At 44.0% G+C, this 23,055-nt stretch overlaps 1 protein-coding gene and 1 long non-coding RNA gene across 8 annotated transcripts in view; one reads left to right on the top strand and one right to left on the bottom strand.

Annotated features, from left to right (window-relative positions):
- Positions 1-23,055, top strand: part of ARSG (arylsulfatase G) — a 173,370-nt gene that overhangs the window by 129,287 nt on the left and 21,028 nt on the right. For all 7 annotated transcript variants that reach the window (XM_030208469.1, XM_030208465.1, XM_030208467.1 and 4 more), the window contains one exon: positions 1,906-2,014. In XM_030208469.1, coding sequence (XP_030064329.1) covers positions 1,906-2,014 — 109 coding nt within the window. The remainder of the gene's footprint in view (positions 1-1,905; positions 2,015-23,055) is intronic.
- LOC115473482 overlaps positions 19,560-23,055 on the bottom strand; it is a 32,238-nt gene continuing 28,742 nt past the window's right edge. The window contains exon 3 of the long non-coding RNA XR_003942666.1: positions 19,560-20,130. This is a non-coding gene — a long non-coding RNA (uncharacterized LOC115473482). The remainder of the gene's footprint in view (positions 20,131-23,055) is intronic.

Below are 23,055 nucleotides of genomic sequence, written 5' to 3' on the forward strand. Positions count from 1 at the left end.
GGGCCAGATGCAGATGTATAGATGGGGACAAGCTGGGTAAATAAATGGGTGGCTAAACTCAAGGCAAGTTCTCTCTACAATTAATCAAGATATAAGGAACTGGTCTAAGTTACAGTAGGTGTAACAAGCTAGTCCAGGTGCAGAATGGGTGTATAGTCAGTCACCCTATGTATTAAAGGCTTGGGGGAAGAGCCAGGCTTTCGCCTGCTTCCTGAAGCAGAGGTAGTCTTGAGTAATATGGATCCCCTCTGAGAGTAAATTCCAGAGTGTGGGGGCTACTCGTGAGAAGGCTTGCTGATGGGTATCATATCATACAATTTCTTTTGATGAGGGGACAGATAGTGATGATCCTTGAGAAGAGGATCTTAGAGGTCTCACAGGTGTGTAGAGAGCTAACTTATTCTTTAAGTACTCTGGCCCATTTTGTCTGAGGGCCTTGAAAATCAAACACACAGTTTTAAATTTAGCCCTGTAAGGTACTGGTAGCCAGTGCAGTTTTTGCAGGAAGGGTGTGATGCGGTCACGCCATTTGCGGCCTTCTATCAGCATTCTGGATTAGTTGGAGCTGATACAAACTCCTTTTGTTTTATTGTTCCATAGGGCAGCCCAGTCATTGAGTGCTTTTTCCATCTAAGACAATAGGAGATAATTCAGATTCCTTCCCAGCTACTCCATTTCAATTATGTGTTTAAAATGTCTTAGGATAACTGTATGACAGAGAGAATTGGAAAATTAGGCTGATGGTTGAGAGAGAAAATGGTGGAGGGCTATGGAGGAGACCAGAGGGTCAGATTGAGAGGAAAGAGACATGAATGGGGGGGGGGGGGAACTGGGGGAAGAACTAGAGACTTGTGGGGATGGGAAGTGGGAAGAGAAAATGATTGAGCTGAAGGAGAGAGAGTCTGGCTGGTGGGGAAGAAGAGAGTCTGGTGGGTACTGGATGGGGGCAAAAAGAAACTGAAAGGGGAGAGGGAAACACTGGTGGAGATGGGCTGGGGGAGGGAGAGTCTGGTAAAAGCCAATTTGAGAGTATGAAATGGAAAGTAGTAGCGAACTGAGATTCCTCATTATTTTTAAATGCTGCCCAAAGTGAAAGGACTGTGTTTAGTATGGAGCCGATCAGGTACCGCATACAGTTCAAGCTTCTCCTACTAACCTACAAATGCACTCGATCTGCAGCCCCTCCTTACCTCTCTACCCTCATCTCCCCTTACGTTCCTACCCGTAACCTCCGCTCTCAAGACAAATCCCTCCTTTCAGTACCCTTCTCCACCACCGCCAACTCCAGGCTCCGCCCTTTCTGCCTCGCCTCACCCCATGCTTGGAATAAACTCCCTGAGCCCATACACCAGGCCCCCTCCCTGCCCATCTTCAAAACCTTGCTCAAAGCCCACCTCTTCAATGTCGCCTTCAGCTCCTAACCACTTTACCTCTATTCCTAACCACTTTACCTCTATTCTGGAAATCTAGACTGCCCCAACTTGACATTTCATCCTTTAGACTGTAAGCTCCTTTGAGCAGGGACTGTCCTTCTTTGTTAAACTGTACAGCGCTGTGTAACCCTAGTAGCGCTCTAGAAATGTTAAGTAGTAGTAGTAGTAGCTTAAAGACAGAGGCTTCAGTTACCGTGGACATTAAACTACCCATAGTGGTACTCATGCTAGAGTATTAAGGACAATTTTTACCATGCCAAGGGTATAGATCCCTTGGTTCACCTGTCTGTTTTTCTTTTCCTTGCTGTTCTATCTACAGTGGTTAATTAAATGTATTTGAAATGCTCAGACCACAAAAATGGGTGTCCCTGTTCTAAAAAAAAAAAAAAAAAAATTAAGCTTGTAACTGAGGTATTTCTTTTCTTGTTGATGTGTTTTGGAAGATCACTTGCTTTCTCTACCCGTCCTCCAGGTGGGAGTTCAGCAAAGCAAACAACCTGGGAAGGTGGTCATCGAGTTCCAGCCATCGTGTACTGGCCAGGGAGGGTCCCAGCGAATGTTACAAGTCCTGCTTTGCTAAGGTAAAGTCCAAAGAGCAAACTGTTATCTGGCTTGGCAATTATTATAATCTGAATTTAACATGTGCTGATGGAGCAAAGAACATGAGGTTTATTGGGCTTCTTAGAAAAGATGAGGTAGATTGTTTCTTATCAAGTTACAAGGACTTTAACATTACAAAAAGGTTGCCTGTTCAAAATATGGAGATGGGAGGAGGGAAACAAAGTTGAGCGTGAGGTAGAGGTGAAAGAAAAGCTTTTTACTGGGCTTGCACAATAGCTCAATGAGGCCCCGACGCTCGGAAGCAAATGCAGGCGCTAGAAGCCCTTAGCTCCAGGCTAGCGCCCGCATTAGTGGACACCAAATACTCGGAGGGCTCCAGTGCGGGGGACGGCATGCTAATCTCAATTAAATTAGCTAATTTCCTATTCAACACGATGCTCAAAGAAGAGCCCCTGAACAAGGGCATTCTTACCGCCAGGAGCCTTACGCCTGCTCGGAGCATGCATTAGGTAACCCAGCAAGCAGTGAAGCAGCCCGGGAAGCCAGCCCAGGCCAGGGAGAAGAGGTTCACCCTCGTCCTGGCCATCGTGATGGGGGTGGGAGGGAGTGGGGCAGGGGTGTATGAGAGAAACATAACACTCCTGTAGTTGAAGCCATAAAATCTGAAGGGAAACATATATTAAGGGGTTACATTTAAAAATCCATTGGTGGAGCACACATGGGTTTGTGTCCAATTTTAGCTTAAATCCTGCAATAGTTTGTATCAGAAAACTTTCTTGATGCTGTCGGCACTTTCTCCTCCTCTCTGGCACATGCATCTCTTCAGCATATTCACCAGGCACCATCCGCCCGATTTACCTCATGCTCGAAATAGCACTCATATCGTTTGCATACTATTTAGCTTCGAGCATGAGGAAGTAATTCCTTGGCACTGATCAGCATAACAAAATATACAAAAAGAATTACCCAATGAACGAAGTGCTGAACCACCAGGCAGTGATATTATCACTTGTAGTAATGAGTGGAAATTCTGAGGGTATTCATAAAAAAATTTTGAAAAATATACTAACGCTTTGTGGGTAGCCTTTGCAGTGCATTTAAGTTTGAATAACTTTGAGTCTAGGCAACTTGTGTCCTGGTTTGGATATTTAGTACTGTATACAATATACCAGAGGCTGTAGGATTTTTGGTATTAGTACAGGCAGCAAGTGAAGCATTTGCCGCGTGGCCATTTTGGGGGGGGGGGGGGGGGGGAGTCCTTACCACTGCCCGATTAGCACTGGGTACACCCCAGTGCTACAAAAATAAATATATTTTTGTAGCACTGGATATGACAGTGCGTTGGGGGTGGGAAGTACCGCTGGGCTGATGTGGTAGCCCGGCAGTACTTCCTATTTAACAAGCGGTACCGCCGCTTTGTAAAAGGGGCCCTAAGCGCTTTGAAAATAAGCACCTTTGGTTCCTTGTAAGCTTGTAACCCTCAGTTGCTTCAGGTACAAGCTTTGGGCTCCTTTTACAAAACTGTGACAAAGCCCATTCAATTCCAATTGTTTTTAACTAATTGGGCTCATATATATTAATTGCTGTTGATTTTTGTTGTTTGTTATGTTTTCATGTTTTTATTGATTGTATGTTGTCTTCTGTTACCCACTTTGGGTGAAGGCAGGATAGAAATAAAATAAATACAAAATATATGTTTACTTGCATAAAAACCTTTGATTTCTGCCTCTTTATTATTGAGCAATAACTGTTATATATTTGGCAAATAACATGGCCATGAGCACACATAATTATTATTTTCCAATAAGACAGTTCTGAAACAAGTAGAAACTAGCAGCTTTGTAAAATGAAGAATTTCTGGGCATTTAGATTGTATTATATAAATAGCAGAAAAGTGACCAGTAAGACTCAGAGTAACCAATACCTTATCTTAAGGAAATGTGACTAGAGATATGAAAGAGGGTTTTGAAAGCAGGCAGGAAAAGGAATGCAAACATTCTTTTCCTAAGAATCAATCGTTAAATAGATTTGAAAAGTACTACTCTTAGCATGATAATTAGTGGCATGTGGGTTCAGGAGTTCAACATATGCCTCACATTCCAGAGGCATTTTGTTTCTGTCCAGAAGAAGCAGAAAGTACCTGAGTACCGTATTTATTGGACTCTCCTAGTGTAAATCAGGTTCTTCACACCACTATACCATGAAACCCGAGTCTTACACCCTTGGCCATATATATTACAGCTAAGCTCAGATTCACAACCACTGTAGCTATTAATCTTGCACTATGAAGGAGTTATATAGATAAGTCTGAGTAAGCCGTAACCCAGTGTAGTGTCTTCTGTTATCAGGACAGGTGATCCTTCCCATAAGGTTCTGAATGTTGCTCTCTGTCATGCTGCTCTGCACTGATTTTCTATGGGCCAGATTCTATATATGGCATCAAAAAATCAGCACCAAAAACGGTGTTCGTAATTTTCGGGAACGCCCATGACCCGCCCGTGCCACCTCTTGTGATCTGCGCATTAGAAATTACGTGCACTACTTTACAGAATACGCTTAGAAAGTTGCGTGCATAAATTCTAATTAGTGCCGTTAATTGCTTGTTAAAGGCCAATTATCAGCACTGATTCGCTTGTTAAACAATTAACTTTAGTCACCGTTTATAGAATCTGGGCACTGATCCACTATGGAGCTCATTTTCAAAAGAGAAAAACGTCCAAAAAGTGGCATAAATCTAAATTGGTATTTTCAAAACCAATTTTTAGTTTTTCTGTGAAGTCCGTCAGAAGTGCAAAACACAAGGGGGCGTGTCAGGGGCATGTTAAAGGCGGGATCTGGGCATTCTTAACACTTGGACATTTTTCAGCCATAATAGAACTAAACAAAACCGTCCAGGACTAAAATTAAGACATTTTGAGCTAGACCTGTTTTTATAATGAGTAAGGCACAAAAGGGAGCCCTAAATGACCATATTATAGGAAGGAATCGGAGTGACCCCCCAATACCCCTCCTCAGTGGTCACAACCCCTCCCACCCCCCACAAATGTGAATACAAATATGATTTAGCAACCTCTGTGACAGCCTTAGATGTTAGAGCCAGGTCTATTAGAGCAACATGCAGGTCCCTGGAGAAGTAGTGTAGTGGTCAGTGGAGGACTCTGGTCCATATCTCCCTTTACCTGTCACATTTGTGGTGGAAACTGTGAGCCCTCCAAAACTCACCAGAGACCCACTGTTCCCACATATAGGTAAGCTGTGGGCTCTGGGAGGCTCAGCAGACAAGATAAGGGAGCAGCGGTGAGATGTGTACCTGGGAGCATGTTTTTGAAGTCCAGTAGGGTGCCCCATTTATCTCCTGGGACATCTGGGAGACCAGTCTACTAAAAATGCTGGCCCCTCCTACATCCCAATGGCTTGATTTTCTGTGTTTTTTTTGTTTGCCTGTTTTTTAAATGGACCAAAAAACAAAATGCCCAAAGCACAGAACCTTGTTAGAAATAGTATTTTTGAAGACAAAAGACAGACGTTTTGCTTTTTGGACAATTAACTTCTTTCTTATTCAGATTTTGGACGTTTTTTGCAAAACGTCGAAAGTTGGACTCAAACGTCATATCGAAAATGCCCCTCCACATCTCTGAAGATCTGATATGGAAAAGTATAGTTTAATACTTTATGTTTCAACATTTGTATTTATAACAATACATAGAAAATACTTAACAACAATATAAATGTCCAGAAATATAAATATGTACAATGCAAAGACGGCAGAGTAAGGTCTGTCCTCTATTATTCACATTTTCTTGCCCCCTCCCACCCCCCCACTATCTTGATTCCCAGAGTGTTTAACGCCACCCTCCATGAACCGTAATATAACAGAATCATGTTCTTATCACCGAACTGTAAACAATATAGTTTAATACTTTATAGGGAGTGGTATTTATGGCATTTTTTATTCTCTAACTCTTCCTAACTAAAATTACATTTTGTGCCTTTAGTAATTGCTGTAATATCACAGTCCCTACCACCGGCTCATAAACCGTGAGTGAGTCTTGGGCTGGCAATAGACACAGAAATAATGAGGAGGAAAGAGCACAGGTTGTTCTCTCAAGGTTCAAGACTATAATTTGATTGAACAGTGTCTGCTGCATGGTGATAGTGATGGGGGAGAAGGGGGAGGGGGCTTGCATTGCCAAAGTTCAGAGCATATAAATGGAATAATTCGTTCTTCAGAGCTTGTCGAGCAGCAGTGCTGACCTTAAAACATAAAACGGACCACAGAAGGAGGCCATAAAAACAGAATTGTCGATAAGGAGGGAGCTGTAGAGCTTGGCTTTAATCCTCACATGCCTAATTTGTGACATTAATTTTACAAGCTGAGCTAGGTAAAATTTCACCTCTGAGGCCAGTCTTTCCTGCGAATAATGTGGAATGATAAGGTATAGTTCAAATGTCCAATTACAAGTATCTTGCATAAGACTTTTTAAAATAAAGTTGAGTCATGTGAGATGATTTCAACATGTGCTGTCTGTCCCAAATATACCCAGACTCCATGGAGAAATGTTGGCAAATCCATGTCTTCTCAGAGCCCTGATGCAATCGTACATCTGCTGTTCAGAGTAATAACTGCCACTTCCTGCAATTTACTTATTTTTTTTTTTATTTCTGCATTCATCCAGTACTTGATATATAAAATAACAGCATGGCAGTTTAGAATCTCATAGTAAAATCTGCACCGGTAGAACACACATGAAATAGACAACACAGAAATCGAGAGGCTATTTGAGAGGAGTGAAATAAGTAGCACAGCATCATTCCCTCGTTAAATCCCACTAAACTTCATTTAAGAACATAAGAGTAGCAATACTGGGTCAGACCAATGGTCCATCTAGCCCAGTATCCTGTTTTCCCAACAATGACCAAGCCAGGTCACAAGAACCTGGCAGAAGCCCAAATCGTGGCAACATTCAATGTAGAACCCCAAAGAGCAGCAAGATTTTGGAATCCTAACGAGTGACAAGATTCTATGCAGAATCTTAGAGTGGCAACATTCCATGTAGAACCCCAAAGAGCAGCAAGATTCTAGAATCCTAACGAGTGACAAAATTCTATGCAGAATCTCAGAATAGCAACATTCCATGTAGAATCCCAAAGAACAGCAAGATTCTGGAATCCTAAAGAGTGACAAGATTCCATGCAGAATCTCAGAGTAGCAACATTCCATACTACAAATCCCAGGGCAAGCAGTTGCTTGCCATGTCTGTCTCAATAGCAGACTATGAACTTTTCCTCCAGGAATTTGTCCAAACCTTTTTTTTATGTAAAAGTATTTTTATTGATGAAAGCATAAATGATACAATATCATGCCAATCCTTAATATTCTAGTGGCAAACATTTCAGACCTGTGCTAATACATCTGAACTTCTATCATCAACATTTTATTTTCCCCCCCCCCCTCCCAGTCCCTCCCCCCTCCCCCTCCCTTTTTTATAATATGCTTATTGACTATATTCATTATTAAAGAGAAAATCTATACAGAATGACTATCCAGGAAGATTTACAGGAACCTTTGGACTGTATCAAAACAGTGATCGAAGCATTGTTCAACCAGATTCATAATGAAAATAAATATGGAAAGTTGTCAACCTTCTGTAGTCGGTACCTGTGGTTCTTGTGTTTCACTACTTTCCATGTCTCCTCCATCATATGTCAAAGTTATGATTCATCAACAAATTGACACCCACAAGGCTGGAGGAACATATCATAGTTGTAAATATCATCCTCTTTTCCCTATCTCCCATACTCCCATCATTCTATGTCATGCTCTTCCCATCTACCCTCCCTTCCCCTCCTAACCCACCCTGAGATATCTTCCAGAAATGTATCACGCTGTAAAATCAAAGGGAATTCAGGACCAGACTTCTACCTCTGGTGTGTAGTGTCTGAACATATGGGCCCCAAATGTCCAAAAAGGCCTTCCTCCTCCTCTTCGAACCTCCCACCCCTCGGCGCTCATACAACATTAGTTCATGGAATCTATTCCTCCAGTGCCAGAAATCCGGGAGAGCACTGCCCACCCATTGAGAAAGTAATAACCTCTTGCCAACCAAACAGGCCCTACGGATCAGGTGTCTTCCAGATATGCCCTGCAGTGCAAACACCTCATGTTTATCCAGCAACACACCCATCGGGGAGTCCACTACCCCAGAGCCCAATAGAGAGGACAGATATTGCAGAACCTCCCCCCAAAAATGGTGTACCCGAAAACATTCCCACAAACAGTGAAACAATGACCCAGGTAATCTTCCACATTTTTCACATAGTGGGTCTTCCACCCCCCCCCATCCTAAAAATCTGAGCTTTTGTAAGATATGCTCTATGTAAAATTCGGTATTGGCATTCACGGAAACCTGCATTGCCAGTCATCTCCGGAATTCTAGAAACTAACATATCAAAATCCAGAGACAGCCCTGGTCTCGCTAAATCTCGGGCCCATCGCATTTGTATTAACTCCCGGTCCTTTAGAAGTGGCAATTTCCCTAAGATCTTATACAACTTAGAGACCGAGAGTCGTTCTGTGTCTCCTCCTGTGAAAAATTGTCTTATTCGGTGACAATGTCTATGCTTCAAAGCCTCTGAATCTACCGTCCGCACATAGTGTATAATTTGATTATAGGCAAAAATGTTATTCATGTCATAGCCAATACCCAAAGCGCCCAAACTTAATAGCGTCCCTTGCTGGTTTAAAAGATGCTCCAGACGACTAATGCCCAAGCGTCCCCAAGCCTGAAATGTTTTATTGTCCATTCCCGGTTTAAATAATAAATTCCCACAAATAGGTAGCATATCTGATGTGTGTTTCGATATACCCCAAATACCCATCAGGTCCTTCCAAAGAGACCGCAAAGGTGTTAGCAACAGGCTATTTCTTAGATGTTCAGGTATGCGAGCCCCAGGTGCCTGTAACAAAAAATAAAAGTGGCAAGGAGCAAAAAATTGAGCCTCTATTCTACGGGGTGTATAATCTTCACGGTCAAAAAACCAGTCACCAAAGTAACACAATAAGCATGCCCTATTGTATCTTCTCAAGTCTGGCATACCCAGGCCCCCCTCTTTCCAGTTGCCCATTAACAGAGGTAGTGGTAGTTTAGCTTTTTTCCCTCCCCAGCAATATCGTCTGAGTAAACGATGTAAGACTTTGAGATCTTTATGTTTAATAAGAACTGGTAACATCCGTACACAGTAAAGCCATCTAGGGAATTCCACCATCCGAAACAGCTGAATGCGCCCATAAAGTGTAAGGGGCAGTGTCACCCAACTTTTCAGTCTCGTCTCTGTACCACTTAGCAATCTATTTACATTCAATCGATAGAGATCCGCTGAGGTCATAGACAACCATATTCCCAGATAGCGAAATGACCCTCGTGCCCACCGAAGTGGGAAAGCCTGCCCCCATTCCTTCTTCTGGTCCTCTGTGGACGCCAATGCCAGAGATTTCATATAATTAAGCTTAAATCCTGCATAATCTCCAAATTCTTGGAATAGCTCCAACAGAGCCGGGAGAGACTGAGATGGTTGTGTCAAGTGCACCAGTAAGTCATCCGCAAAGGCTGACAGAAGAAACCTCGAGGCCCCTATCGGGATTCCCTTAATCTCTGGATGAGTTTGTATCGCCCTGACCAAAGGGTCCAAAGATAAAACGAACAGGAGAGGAGAGAGCGGACAGCCTTGTCTAGTACCTCTAAAAATATGAAATGAGCGAGAACAGACCCCATTCACCCACACATGAGCCATTGGCTCCAGATATAACACCTGTATCGCATCTAAAAACGATCCTTGAATACCATAGTGTTTCAAAGTCTCAAACAAGTAAGGCCAGCTCACTCTGTCAAAGGCTTTCTCTGCATCAAAACTAATTAACAGAGAAGCCAGACTCTTATATTGCACTGTCTCTAAAGAGGCCAAAATTGCACGAAGATTCCGAACCGCTGTCCTTCCCTTCACAAACCCTACTTGAGCCTCTTCTACCAGGTCCGGGAGTACCTGGGCCAACCTATTTGCCAGTATCTTAGCGTACAACTTGGCATCCACATTGAGAAGAGAGATTGGTCTATACGATCCAGGGTCTGTCATATCCTTACCATCCTTCGGGATAACTACAATCTGAGCTCTCTTCATGGTTTCAGGCACCGTCCTCTCCTCTATCATGGAATTAAACAAAGCCAAGAGCGGTCTTTTGACATGTTCATAGAACTGTTTGTAAAATTCCACTCGGTAGCCATCTGGACCTGGCGTTTTGTGAGAAGCACTTTGTTGTAACGCCAACATAAGGTCTCCTTCCTCAAGTGGGCTATTTAATCGTTGTATTTGGCGAGGGGACAACTTGGGCAACTGTACCGACTCTAAGAACATACCTGCACTCAGTCCTTCATCTACAGGCCTTGCGTATAAGTCCTCATAATACTGGCCAAATCGATCTGCTATACCCTGATCCGTTCTCAATAACTTTCCATTTAAATCTTTCAGTTGCAAAATTCTAGAGGCTCCCCTTCTACTCCGCACCATATTCGCCAGCAACCTCCCTGCTTTATTGCTGTATTGGAATAGCTTATATTTATAATAAAATTGGGACTTAACCGCCCTCCGATGTAGCAATTCGTTGAGCTCTTGCTGCGTAGTCAAAAGCAGTGACTTATTCTCCGCAGTAGCATTCCTACCATACAGTTTCCTATATTTGCGGACCTGCAATTCCAACCTCAAGATCTCCCTGTCTCGAATCCGTCGAGTTCTAGCACAGTAAGAGATTATGTCTCCGCGCAAGACAGCCTTTTCCGCTTCCCAAAAAAGTGTCGGCTGCTGGCTATGGATCCCATTATGGAACTCATAATCTGTTATCCTCTCTGCTAAAAATGTCTGAAATTTTTGATCATTTACTAGGTCTAGGGGATATCTCCAAAGGCGTAATCCACCCCCCTTCACAGGCCTCCCCCATCTCAGCCAGATCAAAGCATGGTCTGAGACCTCATAGGGACCAATCTCAGCCTGAACCATCTGTGAAAACAGGGGAGTTGAAACAAATAGATAATCTATGCGAGATTGGGATGCATGGGCTCTGGAAAGATGGGTGTAATCTCGGTCCGATGGGTGTAAAACACGCCACACATCCACAAGGTCTAATGCATCACAGAGCAAAGTCAAGGCTCGAGCACCTCCTCCCGAACCCCTGGCACTAGCACCGGATCTATCCAGCTGAGGGTCAACCACTAAGTTAAAATCCCCTCCCAGGATAATATTCCCCCCTTTAAATTTTGACAAGTTGGAGATCAGCCCCTGAAAAAACTTCTTATCATATGCATTTGGGGCATATATATTACAGAGCACTAGAGTATGACCCTCAATCTCTATTTCCGCCAGGACATAGCGGCCCTCCGAACTTCTCAAGGTGGAGGTGATCTTTATCTGCAGACCTTTTCGAAAAAGAACCAGGACTCCTGCTTTCCTCCCCACCGCTGGGGCTTCCAAGAGAGATCCCACCCACCCTGTCTTAAATTTTTGGTGCTCCCCTGAGGACAGATGTGTTTCCTGCAGTAGGGCTATATCCACTTGTTGTCTTTTCAGCGCCTGAAGCACCTTTGTTCGCTTTATCGGGGACGACACTCCCCCAATATTCCAGGAAACTATCTTAAGTGACCCCAGTACACCAGAAATCCAACAACAGCATGAAAAAAGTTATACATTTAAACAAAAGAAGGGAAACCCTCCCAGCCCCTAGGGCCTCCCTTTTCGATCCCTTTGAATTTTTCCTCTGAAACTCAAACTCTGTCAGATACCTCCCTCCCTCTTTAACCTTCCCACCCCCCATTCCTACCCCTCCCCCCCCAGAATCACTCAACCATTCCCGCATGGTTAAATCACGTGAGCTCCCCCCTCCCCACGCCTTCCTTTAATTTAATATCTAATATAATACCTCCCCCCCCTCCTTATGTAATCCCTAGACCCATCACTATTGGGACTATCCCCTTATTGGTATCCACAATTACCCTGTGAAAAAACCTCTATCCCAAAAGAAACCCATCCAACCTTTGTAATCCCTACCAGGGAATTTATAATATCAGATGTTAGGGCCCAATTGTAAAACCATGTCTCTCTTCTGCAAAGTATGATTCTGTGGGGCCCCTCAACAAAGAACCTTTAAAACAGCAACAATAAACATAACATGCCCCATGTATCCTCTTTATAGTCAGTAACAGAGAGGTACATTCTGGGTTATAAGATTACCAACTGTGTCCCGTCAGCTCGGCGTGAGCTCGCCACCTCAGCTTTTTCCAGATCATCATCTTAATCAGGTCAACCAGGTTCTTCCTGGCTGTTCTTTCAGGCCGGATCCTCAGGGGTCAGATCTCGCTGCACAAACTTCAATGCTTCTACCGCTGATGAAAACAGGGAATGTTTCCCATTATGCCAGATCTTTAGACGGGCCGGATAAAGTAAAGCAAATTGAATTTTCTTTTCAAATAATTGTTGGCACACTCCACGAAATGCTCTTCGCTGTAAAGAAACTCCAGTCGAAAAGTCCTGGAAGCAGCGTACTGTATGGTTCTCATATTGTATAGTTCCAGCCTTTCTGAACGCCCGAAAAATTTCCTGTTTGTGGGCAAAGTTCAAGACTTTGAAAATGACGACTCTTGGGCGGGGGTCCTTCGAATTTCCAGGCCCCAGCCGGTGAGCACGTTCTATTCTTAAAGGCCCAGCAGGCAGTTGTAAAGGTAGGATTTTTGGTAGCCAGTTTTCTAGAAAGTCTCTTAATTCTGCGTCTTTGATCTTCTCAGGCAACCCAATCATTCTTATATTACTCCTGCGAGCCCTATTTTCCAGGTCCTCCAGCTTACTCTCCAGCCGTTCTACCTTGCTCTCCAGGTCTTTTTGTGTTGTCTCATGCTGCTGCACTCGATCTTCCACATCAGATAAACGCTGCTTATATTGTGAAAAGTCTGACTGGATGTTTTCCAACTTCGCGTCGATGCCTCCTAATTGTTCTTTGATCGCTTGTAATTTGTGATCCACTGACGCCCCCAACATAGCTGAGACTTCCGCTGCCACCTCCGCGGCCCACGCCGAACTCACCGACCTCGGGCCGTCTCCGTCTCCGTCCGCCATCTTGGAATCTGTTGTACGGGTCCGCATGTTTTCCTTTTTGGGGGGTTTAGCCGCCATCGCACCTCTGCCAAGCTCCGTTTTAGTATTTCGCGATACCCCGATGTTTCGGATCGCCGTTGTTATCCTCGCTTTTGAATGCGGCGAAATAGGATATTTATGGGCGAAAAACGGCGCGGGGAGGGCGGGAGCTCCGCACGACGACACCTTCTCTCTAGCCGTGCATCACGTGATCCGATTGTCCAAACCTTTTTTAAACCCAGATACGCTAAGCATATAAGCATATCGAAGTTTAATTTTATCTAAAATTGGCCCCCGAAAGCCAAAGCAATATAAGACTTCCCAAAGATAAGACCAAGAGATCGTATCAAAAGCTTTTTCAATATCAAAGCTAACTAGAATAGCTTCTAAAGCATTGCATCACACTATGTCCAAACCACAAAGCAAACTGCGCACGTTGGCCAAAGCGCTACTTAAGTATATAAGTATTGCCATACTGGGACACACCAAAGGTCCAACAAACCCAGCATCCTGTTTCCAACAGTGGCCAATCTAGGTCACAAGTACCTGGCAAGATCCCCAAAACAGTACAATACATTTTATGCTGCTTATCCCAGAAATAAGCAGTGGAATTTCCCAAGTCAATTTAATAATGGTCTATGGACTTTTCCTTTATGAAGCTGTCCAGACCTTTTTTAAACCCTGCTAAGTTAACCGCCTTTACAACATTCTCTGGCAACGAATTCCAGAGTTTAATTATATGTTGAGGGAAGAACAATTTTCTCCGATTCGTTTTAAAATTACTACTTTGTAGCTTCATCGCATGCCCCCCAAGTTCTAGTATTTTTGGAAAGAGTAAACATGATTCACGTCTACACGTTTTACTCCACTCATTATTTTATAATCTGTATCATATCTCCCCTGAGCCGTCTTTTCTCCAAGCTGAAGAGCCCTAGCCACTTTAGCCTTTCCTCATAGAGAAGTCATCCCATCCCCTTTATCATTTTCATTGGCCTTCTCTGTACCTTTTCTAATTCCACTATATCTTTTTTTGAGATGCAGTGACCAGAATTGAACACAATATTCGAGGTGCGGTTGTACCATGGACCGATAGAAAGGCATTATAACATCCTCATTTTTGTTTTTCATTCCTTTCCTAATACCTAATATTCTATTTGCTTTCTTAGCCGCCGCAGCACACTGAGCAGAGGGTTTCAACGTATTATCAACAAGACCGCCGAGATCACTTTCTTTTTCAGTGACTCCTAACGTGGAACTTTGCTTTACGTAGCTATAGTTGATTCCTGCACAGTATTGCTTGCAAAGATGTTAATCAAGATCAATCTCTGAGGCATTCCACAAGTCACCTTTCCCTCCTCAAAGTGTGCAAGGGCATTTTTTTCTCATTGCAGAAAAGATATTTAAAGGGGGTTACCTTTGAGTCTCGCCTACAGAGGTTGCTCATTATCTGCTGGATTCTATATATCGCGCCTAGCGTTGCGCACCTAAATGTAAGCGTATTCCATAACAACGTGTATCACTTAATTGGCTTAATAAGCCAATCAGCGTTGTTAGCAGCACTTAACAAGCAATAATAAACACTAATCGTCAATAATTAGAATTTTTGAGCATAACTGCCTAAGCGTATGCTGAAACTCACTGCGCTTAAATTTAATGTGCACATCCAAAAGTGGGTGTTCCCAAATTTGTGTGCATTGCTATAGAATATGGAGCAGTCCATGTAAATGTACGCACAGGGATTTATGCCCCATTTTCGTTGGTATAAATAGATGCATGCAGTTTTAGGCACTGGGATGTCAACTTAAGCGTATTCTATATACTGCGCCCAAATATAGAATACGCTTAGGTGAAAATGATTTCTGAGCAGATTTTCCAGGCTCCCACCTTTTTCTCCCCTCGAATTGCTTCCGTGTTATGTTCCTATGTATTCTTCGCCCTTTCTTGGTTAATGAGGCTTGTTCAATACTACTTCATGCATTACTTATCTCAAAACTTGACTACTATAACATCGTTTATGCAGGCCTCCCATTTTTACAAATTATAAGATTACAGCTCATCCAAAACGCAGCTATTCGTATTCTTACTGGACTTCGTCGATTCAATCATATTTCTCCCATATTTAAACAATATCATTGGCTTCCTATCACATATTGAATACAATATAAAATCTTAATCCTTACTCAGAAAATACTCTACACACAGATTCCATCTTATTTATCATCTTTGATCATTCCTTATTGCCCCTCAGGCTCCTTACAGTCATTTATTTATTTATTTGCTACATTTGTATCCCACATTTTCCCACCTCTTTGCAGGCTCAATGTGGCTTACAATAAGCCGTAATGGTGATCACCATTTCCGGAATGAGAATTGCAGAATGTTGTTGTATTTCAAGAACAGAAAATGTAGTACAACTTAGAGAAAATATATATACAATTCGTTTCAGTTATTTAGGAACAAGGGTAATGTGTAGCATTCAATAATGACAATGTGATATAGAAACCAATAAAAAAGAGTTCAATGTTTACTTGTTCTAGTAAGAGTTTGATGTCAGGTCGTTTGAGAAGGATCCTTAACCAAAACCAGTTAACTGTTCTTCTGTTGCATACAGTAGTCTCCAATTCACTGCCAATTTAGCTTTCTTCTCCTTGGTTCCATCTTCATGGAATGCCCTGCTCTTTGCTCTTCGTATTGAACAAACTTACGCACGTTAGGATTACTTTAAAAACTCACTTATTTACAAATGCTTTCTCAACTGGCTCGGAATTATGATGCTGCAATGTTTGCCTCAGCTTGTCTCATTACATAGTAGCATAGTAAGTGATGGCAGATAAAGACCTGAATGGTCCATCCAGTCTGCCCAACAGTCACATTCATTCTCTAGATTAAATCAACAATGATTGTGATATTACTGGAGTTGCTGTTGAAGCCTATCCAAATCCATCTTTGAGTTGGAGTTCCTGATTCCTTTCTTTTCAATTGTGATATTTTAGTTTTTAGTGATTGCAAACCACTCTGATTATATGAAGGACAGTATATCAAGATTAAATTAAAGTTTGCTTCACTTAACACAAGACTATCTCTACTTCAGGAAGCAGGTGAAAGCTTGGCTTTTCAACCAGGCATTTAACAGAAAAAGCAAATGACGTTGGCTGCACATATTATATAGCAAGACATGTTTATCCACTCCTACCCTAGCTAAGATAATGTTCAAGCACCTGTCTAACCTCGTTTTAATTGATGTAAAATGTAAGCCACATTGAACCAACAATTTTGATTGGAAAATGTGGGGTTCAGATGCAGAAATAATAATAATTTGAAATTTCTTTAAACTAGTCCCTTATTTTCTTACTCCAGTTACCCACTTTTATCTATTTATATACTCCATCTTTGCTTACGCCCTATACTGTCTATTAAAATGATTTATTGTGTTGACATTGTATTGTAGTATACTATGTATTGTTATTTAAATATTTTTACTGCTGTAGTTGTCTGTTGCTTATGTTTAACTTATTCTTGCCGTACACCGCCTTGAGTGAATTCCTTCAAAAAGACTGTAAATAAATCTTAATAAATAAAGGGGGTCTTACAAAGCGGCAGTAAGCCCAACGCGGGCTTGCCGCGTGCTAAATCAGAACTACCGCCAGCCCAACGTGGCCGTCGGTGGTAGTTCCGGCTGGAGCGCATGCCATTTCCGGCAGTTCCGAAAATTTTTAGTATAGCACAGCGCTAACCCGGGTTACTGCGGGAGCCCTTACCACCACCTCAATGGGTGGTGGTAAATGCTCCCCACTGCATGGCCACACGGTAGGGGTTATCTTACAGCATGGCCATTTTGGGAGGGCTTTTTATCCGCTGCGGTAAAATGGCCCTGGCTTGCTGGAGAAATGGCCCTTACCACTACCGCAGGGCCCTTTTTCCCGCAGCTTAGTAAAAGGACCCCTAAACAAACAAACAAACTAGCTTACAGGTGGGAGAGGGCCAGAGCCCGAGGTTGGGGGCACATTTTGAGTGCCGCCCCCCCTGCCATGCCTCGCCTCGTCGCCACTTCCCCTCACCGCCTCTTCGCTCCCCCTGCAAAAACAAATACCTTTGCTGGCGGGGGTCCTCAACCCCCGACAGCCGAAGCTTCTTCAGCGCCCGTCTCCAGCGCAGTCGCGTTTGCTGCCCTGCTCTTCTATCTTCTTGCTCCTCCTGTGCATGCTGACGCTCCTTCTCAGTTTCACGTAAAGGAGCGTCAGCGTGCACAGGAGGAGCAAGAAGAAAGAAGAGCAGGGCCGCAAACGCGGCTGTGCCAGAGACCGGCGCTGAAGAAGGCTTCGGCTGGCGAAGGTTGGGGACCCCCGACAGCCAAACCAGGAGCCCAGAGGAAATTTGTGGGGGCCCGGGCCCCCGTGTCCCCCCGTAGCCACGCCCCTGGTATATACCTACTTGGTAATGCAGGTATTCTAGAAAAGACAGTAAGAGTTTATGTTCCTTCATAGAACAGGTGCCTACCAGGCAACCCTGTCATAGAATCACCTCTGACAAGTTCAAACACAGCAAGTTTCAAGTTTAATAAATGCCTGATTTACCACCTGTAAGTAAAAGCTTTCTCTGCGGTATACAATATTAATTCTCAATAGGATAAAAACAAAAGGAACTCCATTGTAGTAGAGGAAAGGAATAGCTGTACGAGAAAACAGGAGGAAATAAGAACAACCAAACTTAAGTAATAAATTAGGGATAAATCCCAAGCCTAAGTCTGAATTAATAAAATCATATCAAATTAAGTCAAAATAAAACATCATCTAGTCTGTTTCAGGTGGGCAAATTGGGGGGAAAAGCGTCGGTAAATAAGTTTGTAAGTTGGCCTTACCATTTTTTAGGGATTGTTCTATTCTATGGTGGAAGGGAAGGAGAGTTGTACCTATAACATTAAATATGCTTGTACAGACAAAATCATTACAGAGTTGTTGGAATGAGGGGACAACCAGTAGATTTGCTTGGGACTATACGGAATGAGCTTTGTCCGCAGTCTGGGCATTGTGTTCATACCGTTTGTAACTTTCTAGTGAAGTGCTGAGAGCCTGAGACATCATAGTGAACGTTCCCCAAGAAGCTGTTACTACTGTTCCAAGCAGCAAAAGAATTTCCTGCCTGAATTTGCTGGTTTTGTGTATCCGTAGTCAGTGAAGGGTTTATAATATAAGGGGTCCTTTTACTAAGGTGTGCCGAAAAGTGGCTTGTGCTGGTGTAGACACGTGTATTGGACGCGCAGAGGTTCATTTTTCAGCGCACCTGCAAAAAAAGGCCTTTTTGGGGGATGGGGGGCTGAAAATGGACGTGCGGCAAAATGAAAATTGGCACGCGCCCATTTTGGGCCTGAGACCTTACCACCACCCGGGCGGTAATGATCAGTGTGTGAAACAAAAAAACAAAAAGGCACACAACTGCTTACAAAACAGTATAACGTTAATGCATATCAGTTCAGTTGGAAGTAGCAGATAAGTGGAACTAGATTTTTGGAATAACGGTTCTCATCCCACTATTAGTGTACATGATATATTTATATACATTTTTGATAGTTTGTACCCCTGACGCAGCCTGAGGGCGAAATGTGGCCACGTCAGGCATTATCCTATATAATAAAACACACCTCCAACATTCTGAAGCTAACTGCATGGCTGAGGCATTCCTGCTCTCTGTATCCATCTCCTGAATTGACATCACGTACTTCCGGGTTTGTCACAAGCAGAAGTGACCAACCACACGAGGTTTCTCAGCTTCAGAATGTTGGAGGTGCATTCTATTAAATAGGATTGGTCAGTTCCTTGAAGTACAGCCAGAGTTCAGACACCAGAGAGAGAGGGGGGGCCTGACACCAGAGGGGGGGGGAGGTATCTCTGTCACACACACACTCTCTCTCTCTCACAGTCAATGTCTTTCTCTCTCTCACTCTCACACACTGTCTCTCACACACTCTATGTCTCACACTGTATCACATTCACTCTCTATGTGTCACACAGTCACTCACACACTCTCTTGGTCTCATACACTCAGTCTCACAGACAGTCTGTGTGTCACACACACTCTCTCTCTCGCACACACTGTATCTGTGTGAAACACACTCTCTCTGTCTCACACTGTGTCTCACATATGCACTTGCACACACTCTCATTCTCACACACACACTCTCTCTCACAGATACACTCGCACCCAGACTCATTCTCTCTCTCTCTCTCTCTCACACACACACACTCGCACATTCACTCTCTCTCACACACATAGTCACTCTCACATACACTCTCTCAAACATACACACTCCGAGGAAAACCTTGCTAGCGCCCGTTTCATTTCTGTCAGAAATGGGCCTTTTTTACTAGTTACAAATAAATGCATTTGATTCCACTGCTTTGTTGCTTTTTATATGATCAGTGTGCGTACAATGCCGATTAGCGACTGGTTAGAGCCACACGCCGGAAAATTTCCGACGCGCATACAAAATGAAATTACCACTCGGGCCACACGGTAGCCAGGCAACAGTTCCAAATTGGTGCATGTTGGGCGTGCGTAGGCGCCTACGCGGCTTAATAAAGGGACCCCTAAGTGTTTTAAAACTATTCCAATTTTTAGAACGCAATGTTAGTTTTTCCCACACAGCGAAAAACATTTCTATTCAAAAGGTGATGAAATCATTAGAGTGTTAGCTTTGGCCAAAGTGTGATATTTTTAGACTTAAAAGTAGATGATATACAAAAACTCCAGCATGGTCTGAGTAGGATGTTATTCTGTGCAAACATGAACTTCCTTGTACTCGAGCATTTCCTGTCCTGGGAGCTGCCTAGTGGAAGTGAAACTGTGTTTCACACTGCTGCAGTGTCAGCAGTTCTGTAAAACCCGAGTGCTCCAGTGGCAGATTTTTCAAGAAGTCCCTTTCTAGCTTGCTGCAGGGTTGAAAAAATTCCTCCCAAAGTTGAAAGAACTAAAGCGGTGCCAAGAAAGAAAAAAAAAACAGTTTTGTTTTTAACTTTGTTATGGTAAACAATGAGTGACTTTCTCTCTGCCAATATTTCTGTCTTTGCAAACATATTGTGACATTCTGAAATATTGCTGACTTCAGATGAAATATTCAGCTTCTGTCTTGTATAGCACATTTAGGAGCCCTTTTTAGTGGCAATCCTTGGTCAACTGCCACCCGGGGCGGATCACCGCTGCGCGCACACACACCCCCACCCCCACCGGGTGCAGTGGCATCCGTCTACCCCCGGGTGTGCAGCACAACACACACACACACACATACATACATACATACATACATACACACACACATACATACATACATACACACACACATACATACATACATACACACCCAGGTGCATTACCTGCTGGGAGCAGCCGCGCGGCTGTCGTTTCTGCTGGTTCCCTGCTCCCTCTGCCCCAGAACAGAAAGTAACCTGTGCGGAGCAGAGGGCACAGGGAACCAGCGGAGCCGACAGCTGCGCGGCTGCTTTCTGCACCCCTCCAGCGGGACCACCGCCCCGCCCTCAGTACGCCATTGGCCCTTTTACTAAAGCTTTAATGCATATTAACAGACATTAGCGCACGCTAAATGCTGTGTCCTGTTTAATACCTATGAGCCATGTGGCACTTGGGGTCCCTTTTACTAAGCTGTGATAGGGTACCACGTGGGTATCACGCACGAATTCAACCCTACTGCTAGGATAGCGTGGGCGCCCCGCGGTAGTTCCGAAGTTAGTGAGCGCAATTTCTCACGATAGAAAATAATTTTCTACCATGGGGGGGATTTCCAGCAGTAATTGGTGGCTCAGCCACACTGCCTGATTACCGCATGAGTATCGTGAGAGCCCTTACCGCCTTCTAAATAGCCGTAGTGGTAAGGGCTCAGGCAGTAACTAGCCACTTGCTAATTTTACTATTAGGGTATGGCCATTTACTGCCCACATTTTTTTTAAGTTAGAAAACAACAAGACAGGCAGTCCGCCAAATCCAGCATGGAAGATAAAACCGGAAGGCAGACCTTGTGAAGAAAACAGTGTTTATTATGAAATTAAAAGCTCCCAGGGAGCTTTTAATTTCATAATAAACACTGTTCTTCACAAGGTCTCTGCCTCCTGGTTTTATCTTCCATTTAAAAAAAAAAAGGCCTTTTTCCCACTGCGGTAAAAAATAGCCCAGCACGTCCCAATTTTATACACCAAAACTAATGCAGGACACTTTTTACCATTGCTTAATAAAAGGGCCCCTTAGTGCATGCTAATATTCCGTAGTGCGCACTAAGTTTTATTAAAGGGCACCTTAGTTTATGGGCATAAACAGTGGTGTGCTGGAGCCGGCTCGCACCGGCTCGCAAGAGCCGCTTGTTAACTTTGCTCGGCTCTTGCGAGCCGGTTGTTGAGACCCGCGAGCCGGCTCTCCTCCCTCCCTCTTCCCTCACATCACCGACCTGACGAATTCTTTGGGACAGGCACTCTTGCCTGCCCGCTGCAAGTGCTAACTCTCCCCCGCTGGCGCTGCAGGTTCGCGCTTTAAAAATGGCCGCCGAGACTTCCAGAAGCGGCCTCGCGAGACTTCGCCATTGTAAGTCTCGGCGGCCATTTTGAAGAGCGAACCGGCAGCGCCAGCGGGGGACTGAGTCAGTGCTTACAGCGGGCAGGCAAGACTGCCTGCCCCGAAGAATTAAAGGAGTCAGATCGGTGACGGGAGGGAGGAGAATTCTATTAACAACTCGGGAGGGGGTGGCAGGGGAGAGAACTAGGGAGTCGCTGGGCATGGGTGGATCATGGAGGGGAGAGAAGGGTCGTCGCTGGGCATGGGTGGATCATGGAGGGGAGAGAAGGGTCGTCGCTGTGGATGGAGGGCAGGGGAGAGGAGGGTCACTGCTGGATTGGGTGGATGGAGGGCAGGGGAAAGGAGGGTTACTGGGTATGGGTGCATGCAGGGCAGGGGAGAGAAGGGTCGCTAGGTATATAGGTGCATATAGGGCAGGGGAGAGGAGGGTCGCTGGACATGGGTGGATGGAGGGCAGGGGAGAGGAGGGGAGAGAGAAGAAATGCTGGACATGGATGGAAGGGAGGGAAGAGTGAGGAAGGAGATGAGATGAGGGAAAAGGAAGAGAGGAGAAAAACTGCATATAGATGAAGAAAATAGGCAGAAGTTGAGGACCAGAAATGAAGAAGAAAGGAAAGAAATAAATGGAAAGGAAGCCCTGGAAACGGAGTTCAGAGGACAGATAGCAGCAGAATCGGATACTGGGCCAGCATGATCAGAAAAACAGTCACCAGACAACAAAGGTAGAAAACAAATCATTTTATTTTCATTATAGTGTTTGGAATATGTTCACTTTGAGAATCGGGTGTTCAACATTAAAAGTTTATATTTATTTATTTACTTTATGGCATTTTATCCCACATTAAACATGAATTAGATTGGAACCTGGGATCATTTAATTTTTTTTTTCCTGGAGAGAGTAATGCATTGCCGCCCCCCCGGCTATAGCCAGCTCTGCAATTTTGGGGCGGCACAGAGGTGGAAGGGGGGGGGGGGCGCAAGGGTGGACGTGGGGGGGCGCAGAGGTGGACCGGGGAGAGAGCCTGTTGTTAAAAATTTACCAGCACACCACTGGGCATAAACCTGATGACTGATGAATTGTTGACAATCTCTTGAGCTGGGAAGGCACGGTCTTATTAAGTATTGCCATACTGGGAAAGACCAAAGGTCCATCAAGCCTAGCATCCTGTTTCTAACAGTGGCCAATCCAGGTCACAAATACCTGGCAAGATCCCAAAAAAGTACAAAATTTTTTATACTGCTTATCCCAGAAATAGTGGATTTTCCCCAAGTCCATTTAATAATGCTATATAGACTTTTCCTTCAGGAAGCTGTC

Source organism: Microcaecilia unicolor, chromosome 6 (genome assembly GCF_901765095.1).
Source record: "Microcaecilia unicolor chromosome 6, aMicUni1.1, whole genome shotgun sequence".
Classification (NCBI taxonomy): Eukaryota; Metazoa; Chordata; class Amphibia; order Gymnophiona; family Siphonopidae; genus Microcaecilia; species Microcaecilia unicolor.